This window comes from Xenopus laevis, chromosome 4L, assembly GCF_017654675.1.
Source record: "Xenopus laevis strain J_2021 chromosome 4L, Xenopus_laevis_v10.1, whole genome shotgun sequence".
Taxonomy (NCBI): domain Eukaryota; kingdom Metazoa; phylum Chordata; class Amphibia; order Anura; family Pipidae; genus Xenopus; species Xenopus laevis.
This window is the reverse complement of record NC_054377.1, coordinates 85957420-85982992: the sequence shown is the minus strand read 5'-3', so window position 1 is coordinate 85982992 and position 25573 is coordinate 85957420. Positions and strand designations below refer to the sequence as shown.

Genomic DNA, 25573 nt, shown 5'->3' with positions numbered 1-25573 from the left:
CGGCAGTGCTGCAGTTTTGAAAGAGCCGGGCCCCCTTATGAGCGCCGAAGCCTGCTTCCATCTTCGAAGTTCCGAACAGCTGAAATGCGGAAGTGCCGAACTCCAGAATCGGCGAAAAGACCCTAAGCTACGAAAATAGCCGAAGCCCCAATTTTTTTTAACTTGTAAGGGGGGCCCTGGCGCCAATGGTATTTTTTAACATATAAGGGGGTTCTGACCATCAATAGCTTTTTATAACTTGTGTGTGTGGGGGGGGGGGTTTTTTTTACTATTTTAGCGCTGATGTCTGTGTGGTCTTTTAACTGTGATGTGGAGTGGGATCTGGGGTGGGGCTCGGCCGCACAGGGGGCCCTGAAAATGTTGTTGTACAAGGCCCCGTGATTTCTAATGGCGGCACTGGCTGAAAGTGTTAGCAATAGACACGTACTGGCACGTAGTGACGCACCACTCTTGCATACTTCTTTAGTTTACTGTACTGGCACGTCAGTAAGTCTATTGACACCTTCAGCCCTAAAGAAGTATGTGAGAGTTGCGCATCACTATGTTCCAGTACGTGTCTATTGCTAACACCTTCAGCACACAGGCAGCAGTATAGACGATCATCAGTAGCGCAACTAGAGGGGGGCGGGCCCAGGGGCGCGACGTGTAGCCGGGCCCCCACCCCCCCTTTCCGTAAGCCCCAATTAGTAAAAAACTCAGTGGTGCGCGATCTACCGGGGGCCCTGGCCCAATCGCACCCCCTGCTCCCCAAGTAGTTACGCCACTGACGATCATTTCACTAACTGTGCAAAATATTACAGCTATTCATTAATTTAATGTTAATGGTTCGGCCCCCACACATTTTCACCTCACCAAATCTGGCCTTGTCGCAAAAATTTTGGACACCCCTGATATAACGTGTGTTTTAGTGCAATACGCAAATGCAATGACACGTCGACATTTAATTAATTTCAACACGTGTATTGCGTAAAACAGAAGCATAAAGTTTGACAACTGCCGCTCATAATTTACGAGGAGACAGTCAGGGTGACTTAAGACAGAAAACAACAAAAACTCTAGCTACGCGTATAATATTGGAACTCTTTCAGCATCGCTTGAACCAGAAACAAAACAATCCCGAAGCAAGCGCAATTTTTTTTTATGACGTTTGCAATCTCGCGAGATTGTAGAAGTAACAAACTTTCCCGAAATCCTTTGCGTTTCCTCTTTCCAGCCTGCGCCTGAGAATGGGTAAGTCATGGCCGCTGTGCTGTCTGTGAAAGCGCGAGTTAAAATCTACATCCATCTCCCCGGGTGTCGAACATCAGCTGGTCGTTTGTCGTGGGGAATTATAGTTGGGATTTCACTAAACCCTGAGCCGTGCAAATTGGGATAAAACATCATCTCTGATCCGTCGCTTGCTAAACTCTTGCGAGAGAGTGTCGCTGTGAGTTTTTTGTCATGGCGGGCATCGTTGAATCGAGTGTTACATTGAAATGCACAGTTTTTTTCATTAACTTTGGACTAGTTTCTTTCCGTACTGCCAGCATGTGCATTAAAGCGACAGCTAATATGCTTGTAAGGCCTTTACTTCACTATTAAACCCCATAAGCGTTTTTTGTTTTCTATTCCTTTGCTTCTGTGATTTCTGTCATCATAAATATTCGGCTTCTATTTTACTAAAGAGATCCCTGTGCAGACCATGCTAACTGCTGCCTATAGACTATTTTACTTATCTAGTCATGGTGCTGCAGGATTGAGCCCATGATGATGGCAGCTTCTCATGCCATTATGACAAACCACTTGTTGAATATAAACGTTTTCCCTCTTGAATGGAATTCTGATCTTTATACACAGGTATCTCAAGGGACAACTGGCACAAGCGCCGCAAGACTGGCGGTAAAAGGAAGCCTTACCACAAAAAGAGAAAGTATGAACTTGGCCGTCCTGCCGCTAACACCAAGGTTAGACTAAAAATGCACAAAGCACTCTGTTGCAAGAATGGCACTGGTTTGGTTGTATCATGTTGTGCTGCACAATACTGGTGATAGTGTATTAGGTTATGCACGAAATGCTGTCTACCTGTGACTTCAGTGCCATTAGCATTATTATTGTGTACATTGCAGCAATTCTAGTAGAATAGTGTGTAAAACTATAAGGGAACCTTGGATCTATAAAACTGGTCATGTTTACGGCAATCTGTGATGAAACACTGTCCTTAGGCTTGCAGCTCAGGCCGTTTTGGCCATGTTTTTGCTGCCAGCCAGTGATAGGCCTGTCATAGTTACACTGATGAATTGCCTTTAGCTTTATATATAAAAAAAAGCTTCTGTAGGTTAATATTTCGATTAACTTTTTGCTGTCAAAATATTTTAGATCGGCCCTCGCCGTATCCACACTGTGAGAGTCCGCGGTGGTAACAAAAAATATCGTGCTCTGAGGTTGGATGCAGGCAACTTTTCATGGGGATCAGAGTGTAAGTTAAAATCTGTTGCTTTTTAACACTGATGTTTTTAAAGCTTTCCTTAAAGGGCCTACTTATATTAAAATGTGCATTTACCAATTTTGCTAGTCTGAACTCTTGAAAGATCTGTATTTGCAAACCTTTATAGTAGGGATGCACCGAATCCTTTGTGAAAGATACGGCTGAATCCGAACCCTAATTTGCATATGTAAATTAGGGGTGCGAAGGCGGAATTTTTTTCCCTTGTTTTGTGACGAAAAATCTCGTGATTTACCTTCCCACCCCTAATTTGCATATGCGGATTCGGCTGGGCAGAAGGATTCGGCAGAATCCTGGATTCGGTGCATCCCTGCTTTATAGGTACTGTATTTCAAAATGAAGCAATGACTCCATAAGGCTGTTTTGTTTATGCAAAGTATTGTCTTCAGAGATCACATTAGCAAACAAAGCAAAACTTCAATAATTGCTGCACCAGCTTATCGGAAGTTCCCCTGGTCCGTGCATTTTTCCCAAAGAGCATGGTCTACTGGGTAGTTAGGGAAGTGGAATGCTTAAAGAGCTGGTTCACCTTCAGCTTTAACGTTTAGTATGATGTAGACAGTGATATTCTGACATAAATTGCAATTAGTCTTAATTTTTTTTTTTTTAGTACCTCTCCAGTTTTGAATTTCAGCAGTTTATCTGGTTACTAGGCTCCAATTTACCCTAGCAGCCAGGTAATGGTGTAAAGCCCAGTTGAAAAGTTGCTAAGAATATGTTGTTCTTAAACATGCTGAAAGTTAACTCAAAGGGATTTGTATGGCTTCTCTAGGCTGTGGGTGAACTTAGCGGCCCTCAGGACAAGGCACAGGCATGATACGATCCCCTCTCGGGAAGTCTTTAATTTAATTGTAACTGATTAAATGAAGAATGTTAGCATGGATAGTAGTGAGGAATGGACTACATCAGGCATTAATCTTGGGGACCCAAGTGAGGGCTTGCGATAACATTTTCATACATAATTACTTTTTGGGACCTAGTGTTTAGCCAGTTTTTTAAAAAGCTTATTGCAAATTTTTTTTTTTCAGCTGTTACATGTATGTATGTATGTTCTCAGCAGTGCTAATGATGACAACTTTAGCCTTATGGGAGCTTTCTATGATCTTTTGGTCTTGAATCTCTCTGTGTTAGGAAAGTCATAGTTACTCTGACTGCACTGCATTTTTAAGAACTTAGGAGCCGGGCTGAGAGGACCTGTGCAAAAACACCTGTATATTTCAGCGTGGATTAAAAACATTCCCCTCAAATGTCTTCAGAAAGGATTTGCAACATTTTGTTATGCAGAGATTTACAGGAAGCTAATTAAAAGTTCTGGATGTTGCATGCTGAATAACAAAGTTCCTCCTAAAAACAACTTTATATCTGACTTTTTTACTTTATTTTAATGTATTTATCTAAAGGTTGCACACGTAAAACTAGAATCATTGATGTGGTGTACAATGCTTCTAACAATGAACTGGTTCGAACCAAAACCCTTGTGAAGAATTGCATTCTCCTGGTTGACAGCACTCCTTTCAGACAATGGTTTGAGGCCCATAATGCTTTGCCACTAGGACGCAAGAAGGGAGCCAAACTTGTAAGTGTTTAAGTTTAACACGGCTTTGTTTTGCTTTTTTTTGGTTTGTGTGTGTCTGAAGGGTAGTAATTTATAGGTTTTAGTAACCCTTGAGTGCAAACATTCTGCAGTGCTGTAGAATCAACCAAATAATGGTCCTTCACAAAAGACTTTGCTAAATACGGCATCTGTACCCTATTTGCACACCATTATCTGAACAGTCATTTTAGATTTAGATTGTCTAGAGCTTTTAAAGTGTCTTGACTTTATGGGTTCAGGTTTGGCTGAGCACTTAAGATCTGGCTGAATCTAAATCCTGTAAAAGGTATTGCATTGAGGTGAATCCCGAACTGAAAGGCTTTGGTGTATCTAGTGTTTACATCAAACTTGCACTAATTAAATCCAAATACAGATTGACGACTCCATGGTCGCTGTGTTTGTGCTCTCGTATTTTCAGGGTCATTGATTTCCCTTTTCTACATTTTGGGGTTTATAGTTGCAAAGTACTGTTCCTTCAGACATCCAAATGCACGGTCTATCAATAAGGTCAGTGTCTTAACTTTCCAGTCAATTTGGGCTTTCTCCAAACAGAGGCTGGAATAGATCTCACTTTTTATGGGTAGAATCAAACCACTCTGGTGCAAATGAATGTTTTCACAGGTCTTTAAAAATGAATAGCCCTTAAAGCTGCCGCACTTTACATATGTGACTTGCCATCGGGTATTTGCTAAAGGCATTTAAAGGCTTTTCTTTTTTTTTTTTTTAACCTATTATGATGCACTGTATGGCAAATGTTTTCACCAATATGTTCCAAAGAAAAGGGTGTTACTTTTTGTGGTTTGATAACCTTTTTCTCTTCTAGGCAGGGTTTTGCCTTCTATTCATTCACAAGTGTTCGGGAGTTTGAGCACCCCCTGTGGATTGACCTTTTTTGTGTAGGACATGTCCATATACTTAGCAATAATATGTATGTTAAATGTTAAATTTATTATTTATAGTAAAAATTTCAAATTTTAGATTTATTTTTTAACATTTGATGTTTTAGACCCCTGAAGAGGAAGAAATCCTGAACAAGAAACGATCCAAGAAAACACAGAAGAAATATGAGGAGAGGAAAAAGACAGCAAAAATAAGCCCACTTTTGGAAGAACAGTTCCAGCAAGGCAAACTGCTTGGTGAGTTTTAAACATCAAGGTTATGAATTTAAGGTAACATTTGAATGCAATTTCTGTAAAAATCTGTAGCATACAGGGTGTTTCTATTGGCCTCAATCTTCAACTTGTTTCAGTTAAATCACACATTCCAGAACTAATCTTGGTGGTAAGGAATTCTTTCATAATCTTTTAGACTGACTTTCTCACCTTCTGGTGCATATTCATAGGCCTATACAGACACTAGCAGGAGCTAAATGTTTCATGCTACAGGAATATGAAATAAACAATATTATTTACAAGTGGAGGTATGCAAAAAAATGGGGATCTCCCCATGTAAAACATCCAGCTTAATAATGAAATAATGCATTTTCTGCTATTAAGCTGGATCTCTGCATGTAAGATCCCCATTCAAGTCTGTAATCTTTATAGTTAAAAGTGCTTCTGAGGAGCCCACAATTAGAATCTATAGCTTGTGATAACACTGAGGCCTTACTGACCAAACAGACATTGGCCTGCAGAGAAACGCAGGCTGAGCATCCAGTCCTCTTCTGCCACTGTCTTGATCATGGAAGCATTGGGAAGCATTGTCTCGGGTGCTTAGTTCCTTGTTTATATTTGGACATTGGTGAATGCTTCAGTGGAGTTGACGGTATAAGGTCATACAGTAATATAGATGAAATGACACTTTTCAGAGTTCAACCTTTTTGAAGGACCTATCCCAACTACTAGTTAATCCGGAAGAATGCGAAAACTCTTTTGGAAGATGGCAACCCCTTGACCATATTTGCGCCAAGAGCTCATTTCTGTAACCCTGCATTTTCTTCCTTGCTAAAATACTCTTAACCCCTTCTTGTAGCTACCTACTATACATACATCTTACAGCCACTTCATGGAGAAAATTCCACAACAACACATCTTTGTAATAAAACCTATATTCTGTATTAATATGGAACCTCATTTCTTCTAATCTCGGCAGATGCTGTTGTCTGCTGAAAGGTCCTTTGGTGAATAAAGCATCAATGTTTTAATGTTTAGCCCCATTATATATTTATGCATAGTTATCTTTTACCCTTTGAGCACCCCTTCTCCTGTGTAAACATTCCCAACTTAGCCAGCCTTTATAACCGAGACAGTCCTTCAGCTTTATTGGCATAGTTGTTGTTCTTGGGCTATCTCTGGCCTTTAGAGACTGGATAATGTAGTGCTTTAAAAAAAAAGCTAAAATACCCCCTCTCACAAATCTATACCTTAAAGGGGTTTTTCACCTTCCAAACACTTTTTCAATTCATTTTTTTTTTTTTTTTTTTTTTTTTTTAGATTGTTCCCCAGAAATCTAAATTTAAAGTTGAATGTTCATGTCTGGTGTTTGAGACTGTCCGCTCAGTAATTCAGGTGCAGACTCTAAACTGTTACAATTTTGCAACATTTAGTTGATACATTTCTCAGCAGCATCTCTGGAGTATTGGCAACTATTGTCCATTACAACAGCTGCCTGTAATGAAACCCAGAGATTCTGCTCAGCAGGGACAAAAATAAGAAATGTATCAACTAAATGTATCATTTTAGAACAGTTCACACAGTTATTGGGAAGTCGTTATTTCTGGTGATCTATCTGAAAACAACTTGTTGTTTGAAGGTGAACCACACCTTTAAAGGAACAGTAACACCAAAAACTGAATGTTTATCAAAGTAATTGAAATATAATTTACTGTTGCTCTGCACTGGTAAAAATGGTGTTTGCATCAGAAAGACTACTATAGTTTATATAAACAAGCTTTTGTGTTAGCCATGGTGGCAGCCATTCAATCTAAACTATAGTAGTCTTTCTGAAGCAAACACACCAGTTTTTTACAAGTACTTACTAACAGTATAATGTTTACTTTAAAATGCTTTTATTATTTCTGGTGTTACTGTACCTTTAAGTTTATTATCCACAAATATCCCCTGGGTGGTTCTCCATTAAAGGACAGTGAAAGCCTATTCTGCAGTTTGTACTTCATTAATGAATATGTGGCTGAGCTTAAACTACCACGAAAGGTTAATAAACAGTTTGAAAACAAAGGGGTTCTGTGTAAGCACCTACTGCACAGAGCAGAGTCTGTCTTTAAACAGACTTCCTACACAGATTCCCAAAGTTGGGTTATGTAGTCAAAATTTCTTATTGTTCTTAACCTGCTGTCTCTGCACTGAAGTGCCTCATTACACTGTATCCTGTGAATGTGCATGCTAGTAATCAGAATCTCCCTTCTCTTCTTGTCTGACGTGCTCTTATCTTTATATGCCTGCCCCCTCTAGCCAACAGGAGCCCAAAGCGTTTTGTCACTATGACAAAGCTCTATTGGTTCGTGTCCATTACTGAGCTGCGGGCAGGATCGTAGCAAGCAGAGCACAGCGAGGTTTAAATTAGGATCAGGATTTTAGCCGAAGCAGAGAACAGCGAGGGGCTTTCATATTAAATCAGCCTGCTTGTTCTGTACATATCCTGTTCTCTCAAACGTTTTTACCCAAAATAAAAAATCTTTTTGCAGCCTTCTTGCTCCTGTCCCCTACTTCCCCTTTAACAGAGCTGTCTACCTCTTAATGCTCACTGGGATAACTGCTCCAAGATCATAATGTGACTGCACCTTGGGTGGCAATTGGAAATATGAAACTGGTTTCATACTACTGAATATCAAATGTTATTGTGGAATGCATTTTTTGTGCAGGAGCACAAATCTAAATCTGTTAATTCTTTGGGTTAATATGCACATGTCTGAAGTGAGTGCTGGTAAAATAGACTGTGTGCCTTCCAATAGAATGTTGACACACTCCAGCATGAACTCCAGTCTTTTTTTTATTTTTTTTTATTTCCAACTTGGTATTTCTGATTTAACCTTCCTGATATCACAATGTAAAGTAAATGTTCACTTCTGTGGTGCATTGAGTGACTGTCTAGGTGTGCTGCAGTATTTCTTGTCATTTGCCCTGTAGCATGTTGTGTTAAAGGGGTTGTTCGCCTTCAAACCCTTTTTTCAGTTCAGTTGGTTTCAGATTGTTCACCAGAGACTTTTTCCAATCACTTTTTTATTAGTTTTTCTAATATTGAAGTGCAATCAGCTCTGGGAGGGGGGATGTTCTAAATTGATACATTTGGTTATCTTTGTCCCTGTTGAGCAGAATTTGATACAATAGTTACTAATATTCCAAATATACTGCCAAAAAATGTATCCAATAAATGTTGCAATTAAATGTAGCAAATTGTAACCGTTCAAAATCTGCTCCTGGATCACTGAGCTGTCTTACTGAAACCTCAGACACAAACCTTAAACTTACAGCTTCAGTTTTCGTAAAAACAGTAAAAAATAAAAGATGGAAAGCAATTGAAAAAGTCTTATTTATGGTTAACTATCTGAACACAAGTCAAAATAAAGTGTTTGGAAGGTGAACAACCCTATTAATGGGGGAATATTTCTCTTATGTAAAGGCTGCAGAACAAACTGTACATTTATCCTTGTAGCTCTGTATACAGGAGCCACACCTTTTGCTACCTGAGTCTCCGGTTTAGAGGTAATGTGTCTATTATACACGTTTTACTAGTAAGGGTAATTAAAGGGGTTGTTCACCTTTGAGTTAACTTTTAGTATGATGTGTAGAGTGATGTTCTGAGACAATTTGCAATTGGTTTTCTTTTTTTTTTTGTAGTTACGGAGTGATGTAGCGCTTTATTCAGCAGCTCTCCAGTTTGCTGTTTCAGCAGTCTTGTTGCTAAGATCCAAATAACCCTAGCAACCATGCATTGATTTGTATAATAGACTGGAATATGAGTAGGAGAGGGTCTGAATAGAAAGATGCATAACAAAAAGTAGCAATAACAATAATTTTGTAGCCTTACAGAGCATTTGTATTTTAGATGGGGTTATTGAACCCCCCATTTGAAAGCTGGAAAGAGTCAGAAGGCAAATCATTCAAAAACTATACAAAATAATGAAGACCAACTGAAAAGTTGCTAGGAATTAGTAATTCTATAACATACTAAAAGTGAGCTCAAAGGTGAACCACCCCTTTAACTGCTATGTCTGCCTCAGTTGTCAAAAGTGCATTGCGCTGATCAGTACAAGAATATATAATGTTCAATGCAAGCTGAATTACAAGTGAATATAGTGCTTACCTTGTCCATGCATGGTATGCCTGTGTTTGCTTTTATAACCATTTGGTTTTGTTCTTTTTCAGCATGCATAGCATCCAGACCAGGTCAGTGCGGTAGAGCTGATGGTTATGTACTCGAAGGGAAGGAGTTGGAGTTCTACCTGAGAAAGATCAAGGCCAAAAAGGGCAAATAAACATGTTAATACCCATATAAAATAAATGTTGTTAAAACAAGTTAATTATATTGTGTATCTTGTGTTTTCTCCATAATATCCTTAACTAATGACATGTCTGACTTTAAACAAGGGGGATCACTATATACTGACTGAAAAACATGGGTGAATTTACTTTTTTGTAGCATTTTTGTGGTTGCTTGTATTCTCTACATTGGGGATGGATATACAAAATTATTTCCAAGTGTTCTAGGTTTGATCATTTTTCAGAGCAGTTAACATCAATTAGCAGATATGACTGAACAGTGTTATAAAACATGGTTTAGAATAGGACCTCTGGCTAATTTGTCTTGCATTTTGTCAGATTTTCTATTGAATTGTTTCAATTTCAGGATAAATTACATAACTTCCATGTGATAAAAGGCAGTTTGCCTGGGTACTATAGAAAACCTATTTTGCTTTTTAAGTATTATACTTTTATATATTTTTTTTGCAAATTGCAGGTATGATTCACTACAGCAAGATTACTGCAAGTGTCAATATTCAGTATAATTTTCAGTACATTAATTCTATGGTGTGGTGATCTTGTCTAAAAATATTGTTGTTTGTTGCTCTGTCAAACCTGCAGTAAAGTCTGAATACTTTCTGATAAAATCATTTGAAAATAGTATTACTGAAAATTCTCTAGACCACAATGAAATCTGCCTTTTCTGTGTTCTTAAACCAAGGATGAATTTTGGCCCAGTGCAGCACTAGTCATTGGCCTGGCAACCGCATCCCCCTCTTTACCAATTGGTGCATGTTCAGTATCCTCTCAGTTCCACCTCCTGATTTAGCCACAAGTTCATCAGTGGGCTAAGGGATTTTGAGACGCGCGCGTGTGTGTGTGTGCGCATGTGTGTCCAATTGCATAAAGACCGCCTCGCCAAGCTATTGTGTATGCAACATTCAACAGTGCACAAAATATATTATGTACCTGGAAGCAGAAGGAATCCGGTGTGCCTTTAAGTTTTGCATGAGACACACATTATAGTGGTCACACTTGACTCTGTTAAGTATCCATTTTTGCAACAGAGTTAATGGTTTGTGCTTGCATTTCTGGATAATCTCTTCCTACTTTTAGCACCAAGTATCTTGGATGTATCCAGATAAAAAAAATTATGGGACAATTTAATTCCCATCCAGCGACTCCAGATTACCACCATGCTTCCTTAATCAGGTGAGTTTTTAAATACTTTCTATTGAGCCCCTTATAATGGTAACATAATTTAGTATGATGCTGGGTATTGGGTTTAACTGCCATTGTATAGAATTTGAGGTGTCTTCTACTGATGATAACTTTGTCCAGTTCTGCTACTGAAACAATACGATATTTTTTTAATCTGAAGACATCATAATTAAGTACCCAACTCTAATGCTCATAAGTTTGTTTTACAGTTTTTTTTTTTTTTTTTTTCTCTTCCTCCCTCCAGATTAACAAACAAGTGAGAACAGCTGCTTGCTAAGTCTCCTGCCCTATGGGGTGAGTGCTGTTTTAATTTGCAATAAATGTAATGCTTAAATGGGTTAGACTGATGTGTCTGCTCTTTGCAACCTGTTAAACTAAAGAAGTAACAGTGCATGGTGTTTGCTATAGTACATAACCTATCGTTTAGAGCTGCATCATCCTGATGGATGTCTGGTGCTGCTACTTTGTAGGTTTATGGCATACAGGGGTATTTGCCCCCCTGCAGGAAATCTACACTACCCATGAATGACTAATATTCTGAAAATACCTTTGCAAAATACCTTTCCATTGGTGCTTGTGGCAACCTCTTATGCTAAAACATGAATTGTGTTATCACTGGTATAGGCAAGATGAGGCTTTCCTACAATTTGTATGTTTAGCATGGCAAAATAATCTGTGTCCCACTACCCTTTGCTGCAATTGAATAGCTAGATAAGTGCGCACTGATGAATATCTTCTGGTCCTTTCCTTGACTTTGGAGTTTATTTCAGTGCAAGAATAAAATTCCTTCTTGCAGAAAGATCAGGTTGTAATGTAGCCTGACCTTTCCGAGAGTTGGATACATTTTATTTGTAGTTTGTCAGTGCAGTTTGTCACCTATAACCAAGCAGACTGCCAATAATCAACTGGGCATGTAAATTGAATCTAGTGCCCGACCCCCTAGTATCGGCCCATGCTGAATCAAAATTTTCATGCCTCAAATGTCGACCTAACACAAAACATTCCATCTTGCCATATCATTCGATTTCCTCTCTGTTAAACAAAATACTTTGGTATTAACCAATTTATGGTCAAATTTTCTTTTGCATTCTATTTCAGAGCGGAGTGTTACTTTGTCAAGTAAATATGATCCAACCAACTCTACGGTGGAGTACAGAATTTTTAAGCCATGTAATATGGTGGCGTTCGGAGGGCTGCTGGTGAGTGTATCAATTTATTTTTTAGTTCAGTGGAATTTAGAGACAATGGATTATCTCCTGTTACGGTATTAACATGCATTTGTAAAATGCCAACATTCTGCAGTGCTGTACAGTAAATGGGTGTATACAAGAGGTAAAGAGGGCCCTGTCCAAAGTTTAATTACACCTCCCATGCTGTGTCCATGAGGGGCGATGTAGAACCTTGATGGTTGCATGCTAGATGTCCATCAGTTTTCATTTTGTTCACATTGAGCATATGGCCTACCTACAGTGCATCGGCTAATTTTAAATTAGTCCCTCTAATCTCTTCTAATCCAGAGTGTATATGATGTAAAATGATGCAAAACTTAATTTGCTGTGTGGAAAACAACCTTGGAGAACTGAGCACTCTTGTTTAACACATGGATATTGTTGGTGCCTGCTAAAAGGTACTTTTCTGAAGTATTTACATTTTGCTTGTAGATCTGATTCTAATGTGGAGGTGAGATGAAATTATCATGGATCCAGCTTACGCGCCGCTCAGCCAGTCCCCCTCATATAGTATTTATTGGTTGATAGGCAGCATCATGAATTCAGAAACAACCAGAATGATTGGAGCAACTTGGACAAGTAAAGAAGAGCACATAGAATAGAGGTGCGTTCAGATTGTTGTTGATGAGGACATTATTTTTCTTTAATAATGAGCTGCTGAGTGACAGTCCTTCCCCTCTGCTAATAAAATCAATGAATAAATGGACAATGCAGTCATTGTGATTGCTTATCCCTCCCTAACAGCCATTTTATTTAATTTGTCTTCTGCTGATAACTTTGTCCAGTTCTGCTTCTGAAACTATTTTAAGATGTTTATTAATCTGAAAGTGACAACTTGATCGTAAGTTTGATCATAAATAGGTTTTGGATCTGTCTCTTTAGCCTTTTTGTTCCCAAACCATAATGCTCATGTTTTGTTTTTCCCCCTCCCCTCTTCCTCACTCCAGATGACTGACAATTAAACAAGCTGCGTTTTGGGCTATTTGACTAAGGGGTAAGTATGCTGCTTTAATTAAAAATAAATGTAATGCTTAAATGAGTGGTTGATTACTTTGGTTTAAGTGCCATTGCATCTAAGTTATGGAGTTGTCTTTTGCTGATGATAACCTTGTCCAGTTCTGCTACTGAAACTATGTGATTTTTTTTTTAATCTGAAGACAACCTGATTGTAAATACGTTAATGATTTGTCTCTCGGTGTAACACCATTTTTTTTTCTCCCTCCAGATAAGCAACTAAATAAGTGGAGAATGCCTACTCAATCTTTTTGTCCTATGGGGTGAGTATGCTTTGAGTTTTTAAAGTATATCAAGTCCCCTGTAATGGTAACATCATTAAGTATGATACTGGGTATTAGTTTTAACTGTCATTGTATCTAATTTGCAGAGTCTTCTACTGATGATAACTTTGTCCAGTTCTGCTACTGAAACTATGCGATGATATATTTTTTAATCTGAAGAAGACCACTTTATTGCAAATGATGAAGTGACTGTTTTGGGTCTGACTTTTTTTTAGCCTTTGTACCCAACTCTATTGCTCATTAGTGTTTGTTTTTTCTTTTTCCCCTATTCCGCCCTCCAGATTAACAAACAAGTGAAAACAGCTGCTCGTTAACTCTCTTGACCTATCGGGTGAGTGTGCGGTTTTAATTTGCAATAAATGTAATGCTTAATCGAGGGTTAGACTACTTAATCTGTGTCCCGCTACCCTTTGCTGCAATTGTATAGCTAGATAAGTGTGCACTGATAAATATCTTCTGGTCCTTTCCTTGACTTTGGAGTTTTATTCCAGTGCAAGAATAAAATTCCTTCTTGCAGAAAGATCAGGTTGTACTGTAGCCTGACCTTTCCGAAAGTTGGATACATTTTATTAGTTAGTGCACTTAGTTTGTCACTTATAACCAAGAAGATTGCTAATGATTGACTGGGCATGTACATTGACTGAGTTGTTTCATTCTTCTGTTCACTAGGGATGGTGCCCACCCCCTAGTATTCGCCCATGCTGAAAAACTTATGCCCCAAATGTAGACTTACCACAAAACCTTCCATCTTGCTATATCCTTTCTGTAATGTGTCCTATTTCTACAGACAAGAATATGGCACTGTAAAATATAAAGCAAAAGATTTTGGCATTAACTCATTTATGCTCACCATTTATTTTCTTTTTTTTTCTCTTTTGCATTCAGAACAGAATGTTGCTCTGTCAAATATGAATAAAGTTCATGCACAACTGCAACTTTATTGGCAATGCACACGTGAGCCAAACAATTCAGCAGTGTAGTACAAAGTTTTGAAGCCATTTAATATGGCGGAGTTCGCAGGGCTGCTGGTGAGTGTATCAATGTGTTAATTTTGTTTTTTTTTTTAGTTGAGTGGAATTTAGAGACATGGGGTAAATGATGCATGTGTAAAATGTCAGACTGAAATAGCAGGGACAGATTTTCTTGGCTTATGTAGATATTTTAGAAATGGTTCTGAGATATGCAAGCAATGGGTCATCTCCTGTTATTAACATGCATTTGTAGGGGCCGATATACTGTAAATGGGTGTATACAAGCGGTAAAGTTTAATTACAGCTATAATGCTGTGTCCAAGAGGGGCAAAGTAGAACTTGAGGGTTGCATGCTAGATGTCATACTTTTCATTTTGTTCATAGTGGGGATATGGCCTACCTACAGTGCTTCGACTCATTATCTTTAAATTAGTCCCTCTCTTCTCATCCAGAGTGTATATGATGTAAAATGCTGCAAAACTTAAATTACGGTGTGGAAAACAACCTTGGAGAACTGAGCACTCTGTTTTTAACTCATGTATATTGTTGGCACCTGCCAAAATGTACTTTTCTGAAATATTATTTATATTTTGCTTGTAGATCTGATTCCAATATGGGGTTGAGATGAAATTATCGTCAATCCAGTGTACTCACAATTCAGCCAGTCCCTCTGTTATGTGTCTTCGTAGTATTGTTGGTTTGATAGGCATCTTGAATTCAAAAACAAGCATGATTGGACAAGTAAAGAAGAGCACATAGAAAAGAGGTGAGTTCAGATTTTTGTTGATTAGGACATTGGTTAGCTTTAATAATTGGCTGCTGATTGTCAGTCCCTTCCCCTCTGCTAATAAAAGGAATGAATGAAGGGGCAATGCAGTCATTGTGATTGCTCATCCCTCCCTAACTGCCATTTTATTAAAATTTGTCTTCTGCTGATGATAACTTTGTCCAGTTCTGCTTCTGAAACTATAAGATGTTGTTTATTAATCTGAAGGTGACAAACTTGATCATAAGTTTGATCATAGGTTTTGGATCTGTGTCTCTTTAGCCTTTTTGTTAACAAACCATAATTCTCATGTTTTGTTTTCTCCCCTCTTCCTCACTCCAGATGAGTCAAACAAGCTGCTTATTGTACTATTTCCCTAAGGGGTAAGTATGCTGCTTTAATTAAAAATAATGCTTAAATTAGGTTTGATTACTTTGGTTTAAAAAAGGAACAGTTCAGTGTAAAAATAAAAACTGGATAACTAGATCGGCTGTGCAAAATAAAAATGTTCTAATATAGTTTGCCAAAAATGTAATGTATAAATGCTGGAGTGACTGGATGTTTAACATAATAGCCAGAACACTACTCCCTGCTTTTCAGCTCTGAGGTAGTCCGCGACTTGAAGGGGGGGCCACATGGGACTTAACTGTTCAGTGAGTTTGCCATTGATCCTCGGCATTCAGCTCAGATTCAAAAACAGATATATGACACTCCCCCCTCAAGTCACCAATTGGTTATTGCCTTCTAACCAATCGGTGGAAAGCAAGAGCTGCAAAATAGGTGTAGAAGTAGTGTTCTGCCAATTCTGTGGTCAATCCAGCCTTTATAGATTACATTTGTGGCTAACTATATATTAGAAACAGCTTCTGCTTTGCACAGCCTATCTATTTACCCAGTTTTTATTTTTACACTGTACAATTCCTTTAAGTGCCATTGCATCTAACTTGTGAAGTTGTCTTCTGCTGATGATAACCTTGTCCAGTTCTGCTACTGAAACTATACGATGATATTTTTCAATCTGAAGGAGACCACCTGATCGTAAATATGTAAATGATTAGTCTCTCAGTGTAATCATAATCATATTTTTTTTTTTTTTTTTCCCTCCATCCAGATAAGTAACAACTAAAGTGGAAAATGCCTACTCTCCTATGGGGTGATTATGCTTTGTGTTTTTAAATACTTTATATTGAGTCCCCTGTAATGGTAATATAATTTAGTATGATATTGGGTATTGGCTTTAACTGTCATTGTATCTAATTTGCGGCGTCTTCTACTGATAACTTTGTCCAGTTCTGCTACTGAAACTATACGATATTTTTTTTTAACCTGAAGACCACTATATCACTAAGATAATGAAGTGCAGGTTTTGGGTCTGACTTTGTTTAGCCTTTGTACATAAGTGTTTTACTTTTTTTTTTTTTTTTTCTCCCTCCAGATAAACAAACAAGTGAACACAGCTGCTCGTTTAGTCTCTTGTCCTATGAGGTGCGTATGCAGTGTTTTAATTTGCAATAAATGTAATGCTTAAATGAGGGGTAGACTGTGGTGATTGTATTCTTTGCAACTTTTTAAGATAAAAAATTAACAGTACATAGTTGCTATAGTACATAACCTATTTACAGCTGCACCATCCTGCTGAACGTCTGGTGCTGCTACTTTGTAGGGTTATAGCGTACAGGGGTATTTGTCCCCTGCAGGAAATCTGTACTACCCATGGTTGACTAATCTCCTGAAAATACTTTTGCATTAGTGCTAGTGGCAACCTCTTGTGCTAAAACATAATGTAATCAGTGGTATAAGCAAGATGAGGCTTTCCTACGATTTGTATTTTTTGGCATGGCAAAATCTGTGTCCCACTACCCTTTGCTGCAATTGAATAGCTAGATAAGTGCGCACTGATGAATATCTTATGGTCCTTTCCTTGACTTTGGAGTTTATTTCAGTGCAAGAATAAAATTCCTTCTTGCAGAAAGATCAGGTTGTAATGTAGCCTGACCTTTCCGAGAGTTGGATACATTGTATTTGTAAGTGCACAGAGTGTCATCTATAACAAAGAAGATTGCAAATAGTCGACTGGGCATGTACATTGAATATTTGAGTTTTGGTTTAGTCTATTCACTAGGGCACTGTAAAGAAAAACACTTTGGCATTAACTCTGTTATACTCACAATTTTTCTTTTGCATCCAGAGCGGAACGTTACTCAAGTAAATATGAACAAAGTTCAGGCACAACTGTATGCAAATGCTCATGTGGGGCCAATCAATTCTGCGGTGGAGTACAAAATTTTGTAGCCATTTAATATGGTGGAGTTTGCATGGCTGCTGGTGAGTGTATCAATGTTACTTTTTGTAGTTCAGTGGAGTTTAGAGACAACGGGTGAAGGATGCACGTGTAGAGGGAGGCTGAAAGAGCAGGGACAGATTTTCTTGGTTTATGTAGGATATTTTAGAAATGGTTCAGGTGTATCCAAACTATGGGTTAGCTCCTGTTAACATACATTTGTAAAGCGACCGCATATTCCGTGGCGTTGTACAGTAAATGGGTGTATACAAGCGGTAAAGAGGGCCCTATCCAAAGTTTAATTACACTTCCCATGCTGTGTCCACGAGGGAGATGTAGAACTTGAGGGTTGCTTGCTAGATGTCCTTGGTTTTCATTTTGTTCACGTTATAGTGGGGTTATGGCCTACCTGCAGTGCATCAGCTCATTATCTTTAAATTAGTCCCTCTGTTCTCTTCTAATCCAGAGTGTAAATGATGTAAAATGCTGCAAAACTTAATTTGCTGTGTGGAAAACAACCTTGGAGAACTGAGCACTCTGTTTTTAATATACTGTTATTGGTGCCTGCCAAAAGCTACTTTTCTGAAGTATTTACATTTTGCTTGTAGATCTGATTCTAATGTGGGGGTGAGATGAAATTATCATGGATCCAGCTTACTCACCGCCCAGCCAGTCCCCCTCATAGTATTTGTTGGTTGATGGGCAGCATCATGAATTCAGAAACAACCAGAATGATTGGCGCAACTTGGACAAGTAAAGAGCACATAGAATAAAGGTGCGTTCAGATTGTTGTTGATGAGGACATTGGTTTTATTTAATAATGAGCTGCTGAGTGAGTCCTTCCCCTCTGCTAATAAAATCAATGAATAAAGGGACAATGCAGTCATTGCAACATTTTGTTGTCTTTTGCTGTTTGTTAATCTAAAGGAGACAACTTGATCATAAGTTTGATTTGGATCTGTGTCTCTTTATCCTTTGTTCCCAAACCCATAATGCTTGTTTTTTTCCCCCTCCCCTCTTCCTCACTCCAGATGACAATTAAACAAGCTGCATTTTGGGCTATTTCACTAAGGGGTAAGTATGCTGCTTTAATTAAAAATAAATGCAATGCTTAAATGAGGGGTTGATTACTTTGGTTTAAGTGCCATTGCATCTAACTTATGGAGTTGTCTTTTGCTGATGATAACCTTGTCCAGTTCTGCTACTGAAACTGTGATATTTTTTTTTTTTAATCTGAAGACAACCTGATTGTAAATACGTTAATGATTTGTCTCTCAGTGTAACACCATTTTTTTTTCTCCCTCCAGATAAGCAACTAAATAAGTGGAGAATGCCTACTCAATCTTTTTGTCCTATGGGGTGAGTATGCTTTGAGTTTTTAAAGTATGTCAAGTCCCCTGTAATGGTAACATCATTAAGTATGATACTGGGTATTAGTTTTAACTGTCATTGTATCTAATTTGCGGCGTCTTCTACTGATGATAACTTTGTCCAGTTCTGCTACTGAAACTATGCGATGATATATTTTTTAATCTGAAGAAGACCACTTCATTGTAAATGATGAAGTGAAGGTTTTGGGTCTGACTTTTTTTTTTTTTTTTTTTAGCCTTTGTACCCAACTTTATTGCTCATTAGTGTTTTTTTTTTTTTTTCCCCCCTTTTCCACCCTCCAGATTAACAAACAAGTGAGAACAGCTGCTCGTTAACTCTCTTGACCTATGGGGTGAGTGTGCGGTTTTAATTTGCAATAAATGTAATGCTTAAACGAGGATTAGACTATATAATCTGTGTCCCGCTACCCTTTGCTTCAATTGTATAGCTAGATAAGTGTGCACTGATAAAAAAACTTCTGGTCCTTTCCTTGACTTTGGCGTTTTATTTCAGTGCAAGAATAAAATTCCTTCTTGCAGAAAGATCAGGTTGTACTGTAGCCTGACCTTTCCGAAAGTTGGATACATTTTATTTATTAGTCAGTGCTCTTAGTTTCACCTATAACCAAGAAGATTGCTAATTATTGTCTGGGCATGTACATTGACTGAGTTTTTGTATCATTCTTCTGTTCACTAGGGATGGTGCCCACCCCCTAGTATTCGCCCATGCTGAAAAACTTATGCCCCAAATGTAGACTTACCGCAAAACCTTCCATCTTGCTATATCCTTTCTGATATGTGTCCTATTTCTACAGACAAGTGTATGGCACTGTAAAGCAAAAGATTTCGGCATCAACTCATTTATGCTCACTTTTTTTTTCTTTTGCATTCAGAACTGAACGTTACTCTGTCAAATAAATATGAACAATGAATGTTAATACACGGTTATTATTGGTGCCTGCCAAAAGGTACTTTTCTGAAGTATTCTTTACATTTTGCTTGTAGATCTGATTCTAATGTCGAGGTGAGATGCAATTATCATGGATCCAGCAAATCACAGTTCAGCCAGTCTCCCTCCGTTATGTGCCTTTATATAGTATTGTTGGTTTGATAGGCAGCATCATCAATTCAAACAACCAGAATGATTGGAGCAACTTGGACAAGTAAAGAAGAACACATAGAATAGAGGTGCGTTCAGATGATGCTGTTGAGAGTGTTGAGTGGTTTTCTTTAATAATTAGCTGCTGAGTGGCAGTCCCTTCCCCTCTGCTAATAAAAGGAATGAATGCAGGGGCAATGCAGTCATTGTGATTGCTCATCCCTCCCTAAAGCTGGCCATAGACGCAAAGATTTTACCTCTATCGGATGAACGAACGTATGTCCTCATCTTCCGACCTGCCACTAACCATTCAGACTAAATAAATCCGTAAAAGAACAGATCAGCCGATAGTTTGTCAGTCCAAGCTGGTGAGTCTCCCACTGAAAATCGTCCAATCGACAATACATGTAGAGATATGATTAGCAGCCGACAAATTTTCTAACCTGTTTAATTGGCTGAGCGACTGATCTGCATGGCATGATAAGTGTTGGGACACTCCACACCCTATCCTAAAATTGTACGAATCGGGGATACGTGCGATCGAATCTGTGCGTCTTTGGCCAGCTTAACTGCCATTTTATTTAATTAGTTGTCTTCTGCTGATGATAACCTTGTCCAGTTCTGCTACTGAAATTATACGATGATATTTCTCAATCTGAAGAAGACAACCTGATAGTAAATGTTAATGATTTGAGTCTCAGTGTAATCCATTTTTTTTTTTAACTTATTTTAACTTTTTTTCCGCCCTCCAGATAAGTTAACTGAACACCTACTTGTTGATCTGTCCTATGAGGTGAGTATGCTTTTTTTGAGTGGGTTTATTACTGAGCATTTAAGTTTTAAACTTTGGCCCTGGCTGTATTTTTATGTCATATGTTAATTACTTTATAATAAAGTCCCTAATTTAATTTCAATGTTTGAGAGAAGCTAAAGGGATACTGTCATGGGAAAACTAGTTTGTTTTTTCTTTTCAAAATGCAGCAGTTATGCTCCAGCAGACTTCTGCATTGAAATCCGTTTTTCAAGAGCAACGGATTTATTTATTTTTTTTCATATTAAATTTTGAAATCTGACATGGGGCTTGACATATTGTCAGTTTCCCAGGTGCTCCCAGTCATGTGACTTGTGCTCTGTAACTTCGTCATACTGCAAGTTGGTGTGATATCATCTCCCCCCCTGATCAGCCCAACAGAACAATGGGAAGGTAACCAGATAGCGGCTCCCTAACATAAAAGAACAGCTCCCTGGTAGATCTAAGAACAGCACTTGGTAGTAAAAAATCCCGGTCCCACTGCGACACCTGTCAGAAAGCGGTTCCATAGTGCAGCACTGGCTCTTTCTGAAAGCACATGACCAGGCAAAATGACCGAAGATGACTGCCAACACACCAATATCATGACTAAAAAATACACTTGGTTCAGGAATGAAATTTTATGGTAGAGAACTATTTGCAGTGTAATTTAGAAATAAAAAACATCATAAAGATCATGACAGAATCCTAAGTACAAGGCATTTTATCACTGCCAAACTCAAATATAAACCATATCCTTTGGTAATTCTAAAAATCAAACTTAAAGCAACTTGTATATTAATTGAACCTGGCATATAGCTGTAGAATAGCTGTTAAAATACAATCCAACATGAATTAAAGTATTTCTAAAACAGAATTGCTTCTGCCATATCCTCCTCCATAGAAGCTCTTAAATCTGATTTGATTATTTTCAGTGCTTATATTTAAAGTTATTTGAAGTCTGTACATTTTTGGTGACTTGACTCCAGATACCTCCAAAATCAACCATTGAATATATGTAAAAAGTGAAGGACAAAACGGTTTGTGCCTTTAAGCCTTACATATCACATAAATGGCAGTGGATGATTTTTTTTTTTTAGCAATCTCATTTGGCTTAGTATGATTTTTTGGATTGGGTTTAGTTGCCTATGTATCGAATAGTCGGACACTGTCTTCTGCTGATGATAACCATGTCCAGTTCTGCTACTGAAACTATGCGATGATATTTCTCAATCTGAAGAAGACCACTTGATCATAAATATTTTAATGTTTACTAGGGTTTACTAGGGTTTGGGTTTTTAACACTTTTTTTTTTATTCTCTCCCCTCCCCCAACCTCCCTCCAGGTAACTAACCGCCAAACGAAAAGGACTCCTGGAGTAACTGTTTTTAAGATGCAATAAATGTACTAAACCAACTTGGCTGTGTCTTTTTATTTCCCTCATGCTTAGTGGTAAACTACTTGTTTGATATGCCATTTTTTGTTTTGGTAAGCTGACTAACTGTTGTGTAAAGTTGCTTTTTGTAAACCCAACAATTGTTGCTGATGCATTGCCCTGCTGGCTGCCTGGTGCTACTTTTTGGCCTCAATTGTATCTGTAAATGTTTGTGCACTGACAAGTGTCTTCATGATCCTTTCCTTGATCTTGGAGTCTCATTCCAGTGCAAGAATAAGATTCCTTCTTGCAGAAAGGTCAGGTTGTAATGTAGCCTGACCTTTCCTAGAGTTGGATACATTGTCTGGACATGTATCTAGGTTTTCTACTGTAGGTATTCTGCAATGGAGTTTTTTTTTTTATGCATTTTATATTTAATCCATTACTTAGCCTAAGTTTTGTCACAAATAGCCAAGAAGAGAGCCAATATATAGCTATTTGGAAATAGAAAATCCATTTTATTGCTGGTGATTGGGCCTAAACCTAGCATCCAGAGAATGTAGGCTGAAGATTTTTGCTCTATTATGCTGCTGCAAATTGTAAAACAGTGAAACCTCCATTTTACATTCCCTGATTTTAGTTTTCCCTCATTTTACATTGTTTTGTGGCCCTACCTATATATTATGCATAATACATTTCCCTGATTTTACATTGTCCTGGATTTTATAGGATTTTTTTTGGTTCCCTGGAAAATATAAAATGGGGGTTCTACTGTATCAACATAGGGCATGTGTTGTCTAAATGATCATCACAGGTATGTATTAACCAGGAATTTTGATTTAAAAATAAAACATTATCCATCTTTTCTGTTTGAGATTCTTGATAGAACATAGAGCAATGTATACATTTAGTGCCATCACAATCATGCTGGTGCTGGGTTGTAATGAGTGGTGGTGTTTAAATAAAAAATAAGAGAGCCAATATACTTTAATTACAAAAATGTCTATTTTTATAAGACACCTGTATGCAGTGAAATTCCCCCTTCATTTTACTTGCTCTGACAGCTGAAGATAGGAAACTTCAAAAGTCCCTAACTGCTCTGCAGGGAAACTATCAAACTTTAAAATGGCAGGAGGGAGCCCCCACCTTACTTCCCAGAAATTGAGCAGCTTTTTTTCCCCCTTTAGAGCAGCCAGTGACCGTGTAGAGATTTGTAGCCGCAGACTGTATATTCTGATTATTAATCAGTCTTGCTGTATCGGCTTCTATGGCAGAAATTATTTGACTTGTGCTGTTTTGATTTAATGATCCCTAACCTTAACCTTCCAACTGATGCCTAGACTGCACTGAGCATGTCAGTCTTGGTCTTGTAGAGATGTGCAACCATTCCAAGATGACAGCCTAAATCATTTGTTTAATTAGGTTTCTGGTGCTGTAAGTCTATATTTAGTATACAAAATACAGCATTTCTAGCATTATTGTATTTTAGACTTTAGTTTAAATATAATATACCTTGCACTGTTAAAAATTAGTTTGATTTGGTTTTAGAAGTACTACAGTAGTTTATAAATAAAAGGGGTGGTTCACCTTAAGCTAAGTTTTGGTATGTTATAGAATAACCAATGCCAAGCAACCTTTCCATTTATCTTAATTATTTGTTAGTTTTTTTAGTTATTTGCCTTCAACGCTTTCCAGTTTTCAAATGAGGGTCACTGACCCCATCTGAACACATGCTAGGTTAAGGCTCAACCCCTTAGGGCCAAGGGCGACTGAGGCCATCGCCCGTCCATTCCGAACCACGCTCGCCCATCTCTTAGGACTGACTGACCCATGTTCAACTGCTGGATCAACCCCTTTGATGTTAAATCTGGCAAAAAAAAAAAGCGCGGGGGATAGCACAATCATCCACAACTAGTGGCGCGTGAGCAACATGTTTCTCACCAACCCCCTTTGAGGTTTCCATGCTCCCATTATCTGACTTGTTACCAAGCTTTGGATGCCTACTGTGAAAACCGAGCCTTCTGTAGACTATTAAATAACTAATCAGAATTTATGCACCCCTAGGAACATTTTTTTTTATTAAAGGCAAGTGTTTACTAAAAATTATGAATTATTGCAAGTGTTTGCACAGATGTGGTCAACAGAACATTGCAAGGTCAAATTACATTTCTAATAGTACATCATTTTTTATATTTAAATATCCCTAATAAATAAAAATAGCAGATAAGCTGTATAGAACGCAGTTGCTTACATTGCAAGATAAATGAATTAAAAGCCTCCGCAGAACTATGTGCCAGGTAGCACTTGTGGGGGGAACTTTCATGCGAAAACATTTCCAAAATACATCCGCTAATTGTGCTGCTCCAGCAGACTTCTGCACTGAAGTACCTTTTTCAAAAGAAAAGCTTTTTTGAAATCTGAAATGGGGCTAGACATATTGCCAGGTGACACCAGTCATGTGACTTGTGCTCTGATAAATTTTAGTCTCATGACTAGTGATGTCAAAAAAAACAAACCCCTAGCAGAACAATGGGAAGGTAATTGATAACAGCTCCCTGGTTAGGGTTGCCACCTTTTCTGGAAAAAATACCAGCTTTTCCTATATATTTATATTAAGAACATTGGGATCAACCATCATTTTTACCGGCCAGGTGGCAACCCTCCCTGGTAGATCTAAGAATAGCACTCAATTGTAAAAATCCAGGTCCAACTGCCACTCCTTTAGTTACATTGAGTAGGAGAAACAATAGCAGTCAGAAAGCAGTTCCATAGTGCAGCACTGGCTCTTTCTGAAAGCACCAGGCAAATTGACCTGAGATGGCTGCCTACTAGGGATGCACCGAATCCACTATTTTGGATTTGGCCGAATACCGAGCCGAATCCTAATTTGCATATGCATAGGGGTGGGAAAGGAAAAAGTGGAAACAATTTGTTTGCTTCCTTGTTTTGTAACAAAGTTATGTGAAATCCCGCCCTCTCCACAATTTGCAAATGAAAATTCGGTTCGGCCAGGCACAAGGATTTGGCCAAATCCTGCTGAAAAAGGCAGAATCCTGGATTCGGTGCATCCCTTTTGCCTACACACCAATATTACAACTAAAACACTTGGTTAGGAATAACATTTTATATGAGAGTGAAATATGTGAAAAGTAAGTGTAATTTAGAAATAAAAACTGCACCATAAAAATCGTTCCAATCCTTTTAAACTGAATGTGTCGCAGTGGGACCTGGCTTTTACTATTGCGTGCTGTTCTTATATCTACCAGGGAGCTGTTATCTTGTATTAGAGAGCTGCTATCTGGTTACCTTCTCATTGTTCTGTTGTTAGGCTGATGGGGGGGATGGAGGTGATATCACTCCAACTTGCAGTAAAGAGTGACTGAAGATTATCAGAACACAAGTCACATGACTTGGGCAGCTGGGAAACTGACAATATGTCTAGCCCCATGTTAGCTTTTAAAATTAAATAAAACAAAGCGCTAGTGACTTGATGTCTTAGCAGAACAACGCACAACACAACTTCCCTCCTTTTCAGCTCTCTAACTCTGAATTAGCAAGTCAGTAACTTGAAGGGAGGCCACATGGGACATAACTGTTCAGTGAGTTTGCAATTGTTCCTAGGCATTCAGCTCAGATTCAAAAGCAACAGTTATGACCCATGTGGCCCCCCTCAAGTC

General features: G+C 38.3%; 1 protein-coding gene, 1 long non-coding RNA gene, 16 other non-coding genes and 1 pseudogene across 19 annotated transcripts; all 19 read left to right on the top strand.

Moving 5' to 3' along the window:
• Positions 1 to 1216: 1216 nt before the first annotated feature.
• Positions 1217 to 9555, top strand: rps8.L (ribosomal protein S8 L homeolog). Its single transcript, NM_001093012.2, has 6 exons — positions 1217 to 1230; positions 1837 to 1943; positions 2356 to 2455; positions 3883 to 4058; positions 5083 to 5212; positions 9401 to 9555. Exons 1-6 carry the CDS (start codon positions 1227 to 1229, stop codon positions 9508 to 9510), a joined length of 627 nt encoding a protein of 208 aa, NP_001086481.1. The 5' UTR covers positions 1217 to 1226; the 3' UTR covers positions 9511 to 9555.
• LOC121403537 lies at positions 2173 to 2281 on the top strand. Its single transcript, XR_005967388.1, has one exon. It is a non-coding gene; the product is annotated as a small nucleolar RNA SNORD46 (small nucleolar RNA).
• Positions 9556 to 10813: 1258 nt separating the features above from the next.
• On the top strand, positions 10814 to 10878 carry LOC121403534 (annotated as a pseudogene).
• Positions 10879 to 11434: 556 nt separating this feature from the next.
• LOC121403553 lies at positions 11435 to 11563 on the top strand. The gene has a single exon (XR_005967404.1). It is a non-coding gene; the product is annotated as a small nucleolar RNA SNORA35 (small nucleolar RNA).
• On the top strand, positions 11435 to 22758 carry LOC121403049. 2 transcript variants are annotated; one of them, XR_005967008.1, is made up of 19 exons: positions 11435 to 11916; positions 12379 to 12397; positions 12475 to 12550; positions 12894 to 12940; positions 13172 to 13223; positions 13526 to 13575; positions 14130 to 14272; positions 14816 to 14981; positions 15324 to 15364; positions 16093 to 16134; positions 16417 to 16466; positions 17170 to 17306; positions 17871 to 18037; positions 18294 to 18336; positions 18570 to 18621; positions 18936 to 18985; positions 19638 to 19820; positions 20484 to 20524; positions 21867 to 22758. It is a non-coding gene; the product is annotated as an uncharacterized LOC121403049 (long non-coding RNA). The 2 variants fall into 2 exon arrangements; XR_005967007.1 differs by having other exon boundaries at positions 11436 to 11916; positions 12379 to 12550.
• On the top strand, positions 12235 to 12307 carry LOC121403522. The gene has a single exon (XR_005967373.1). It is a non-coding gene; the product is annotated as a small nucleolar RNA SNORD55/SNORD39 (small nucleolar RNA).
• LOC121403532 lies at positions 13038 to 13106 on the top strand. The gene has a single exon (XR_005967384.1). It is a non-coding gene; the product is annotated as a small nucleolar RNA SNORD38 (small nucleolar RNA).
• LOC121403528 lies at positions 13334 to 13406 on the top strand. Its single transcript, XR_005967380.1, has one exon. It is a non-coding gene; the product is annotated as a small nucleolar RNA SNORD38 (small nucleolar RNA).
• On the top strand, positions 13682 to 13811 carry LOC121403550. Its single transcript, XR_005967401.1, has one exon. It is a non-coding gene; the product is annotated as a small nucleolar RNA SNORA35 (small nucleolar RNA).
• On the top strand, positions 14668 to 14740 carry LOC121403521. Its single transcript, XR_005967372.1, has one exon. It is a non-coding gene; the product is annotated as a small nucleolar RNA SNORD55/SNORD39 (small nucleolar RNA).
• Positions 15939 to 16008, top strand: LOC121403533. The gene has a single exon (XR_005967385.1). It is a non-coding gene; the product is annotated as a small nucleolar RNA SNORD38 (small nucleolar RNA).
• Positions 16872 to 17000, top strand: LOC121403554. The gene has a single exon (XR_005967405.1). It is a non-coding gene; the product is annotated as a small nucleolar RNA SNORA35 (small nucleolar RNA).
• LOC121403520 lies at positions 17729 to 17801 on the top strand. Its single transcript, XR_005967371.1, has one exon. It is a non-coding gene; the product is annotated as a small nucleolar RNA SNORD55/SNORD39 (small nucleolar RNA).
• On the top strand, positions 18434 to 18504 carry LOC121403536. Its single transcript, XR_005967387.1, has one exon. It is a non-coding gene; the product is annotated as a small nucleolar RNA SNORD38 (small nucleolar RNA).
• LOC121403527 lies at positions 18732 to 18804 on the top strand. Its single transcript, XR_005967379.1, has one exon. It is a non-coding gene; the product is annotated as a small nucleolar RNA SNORD38 (small nucleolar RNA).
• LOC121403552 lies at positions 19092 to 19222 on the top strand. Its single transcript, XR_005967403.1, has one exon. It is a non-coding gene; the product is annotated as a small nucleolar RNA SNORA35 (small nucleolar RNA).
• LOC121403531 lies at positions 20325 to 20395 on the top strand. Its single transcript, XR_005967383.1, has one exon. It is a non-coding gene; the product is annotated as a small nucleolar RNA SNORD38 (small nucleolar RNA).
• LOC121403530 lies at positions 21694 to 21764 on the top strand. Its single transcript, XR_005967382.1, has one exon. It is a non-coding gene; the product is annotated as a small nucleolar RNA SNORD38 (small nucleolar RNA).
• Positions 22129 to 22259, top strand: LOC121403551. Its single transcript, XR_005967402.1, has one exon. It is a non-coding gene; the product is annotated as a small nucleolar RNA SNORA35 (small nucleolar RNA).
• Positions 22759 to 25573: the final 2815 nt, after the last annotated feature.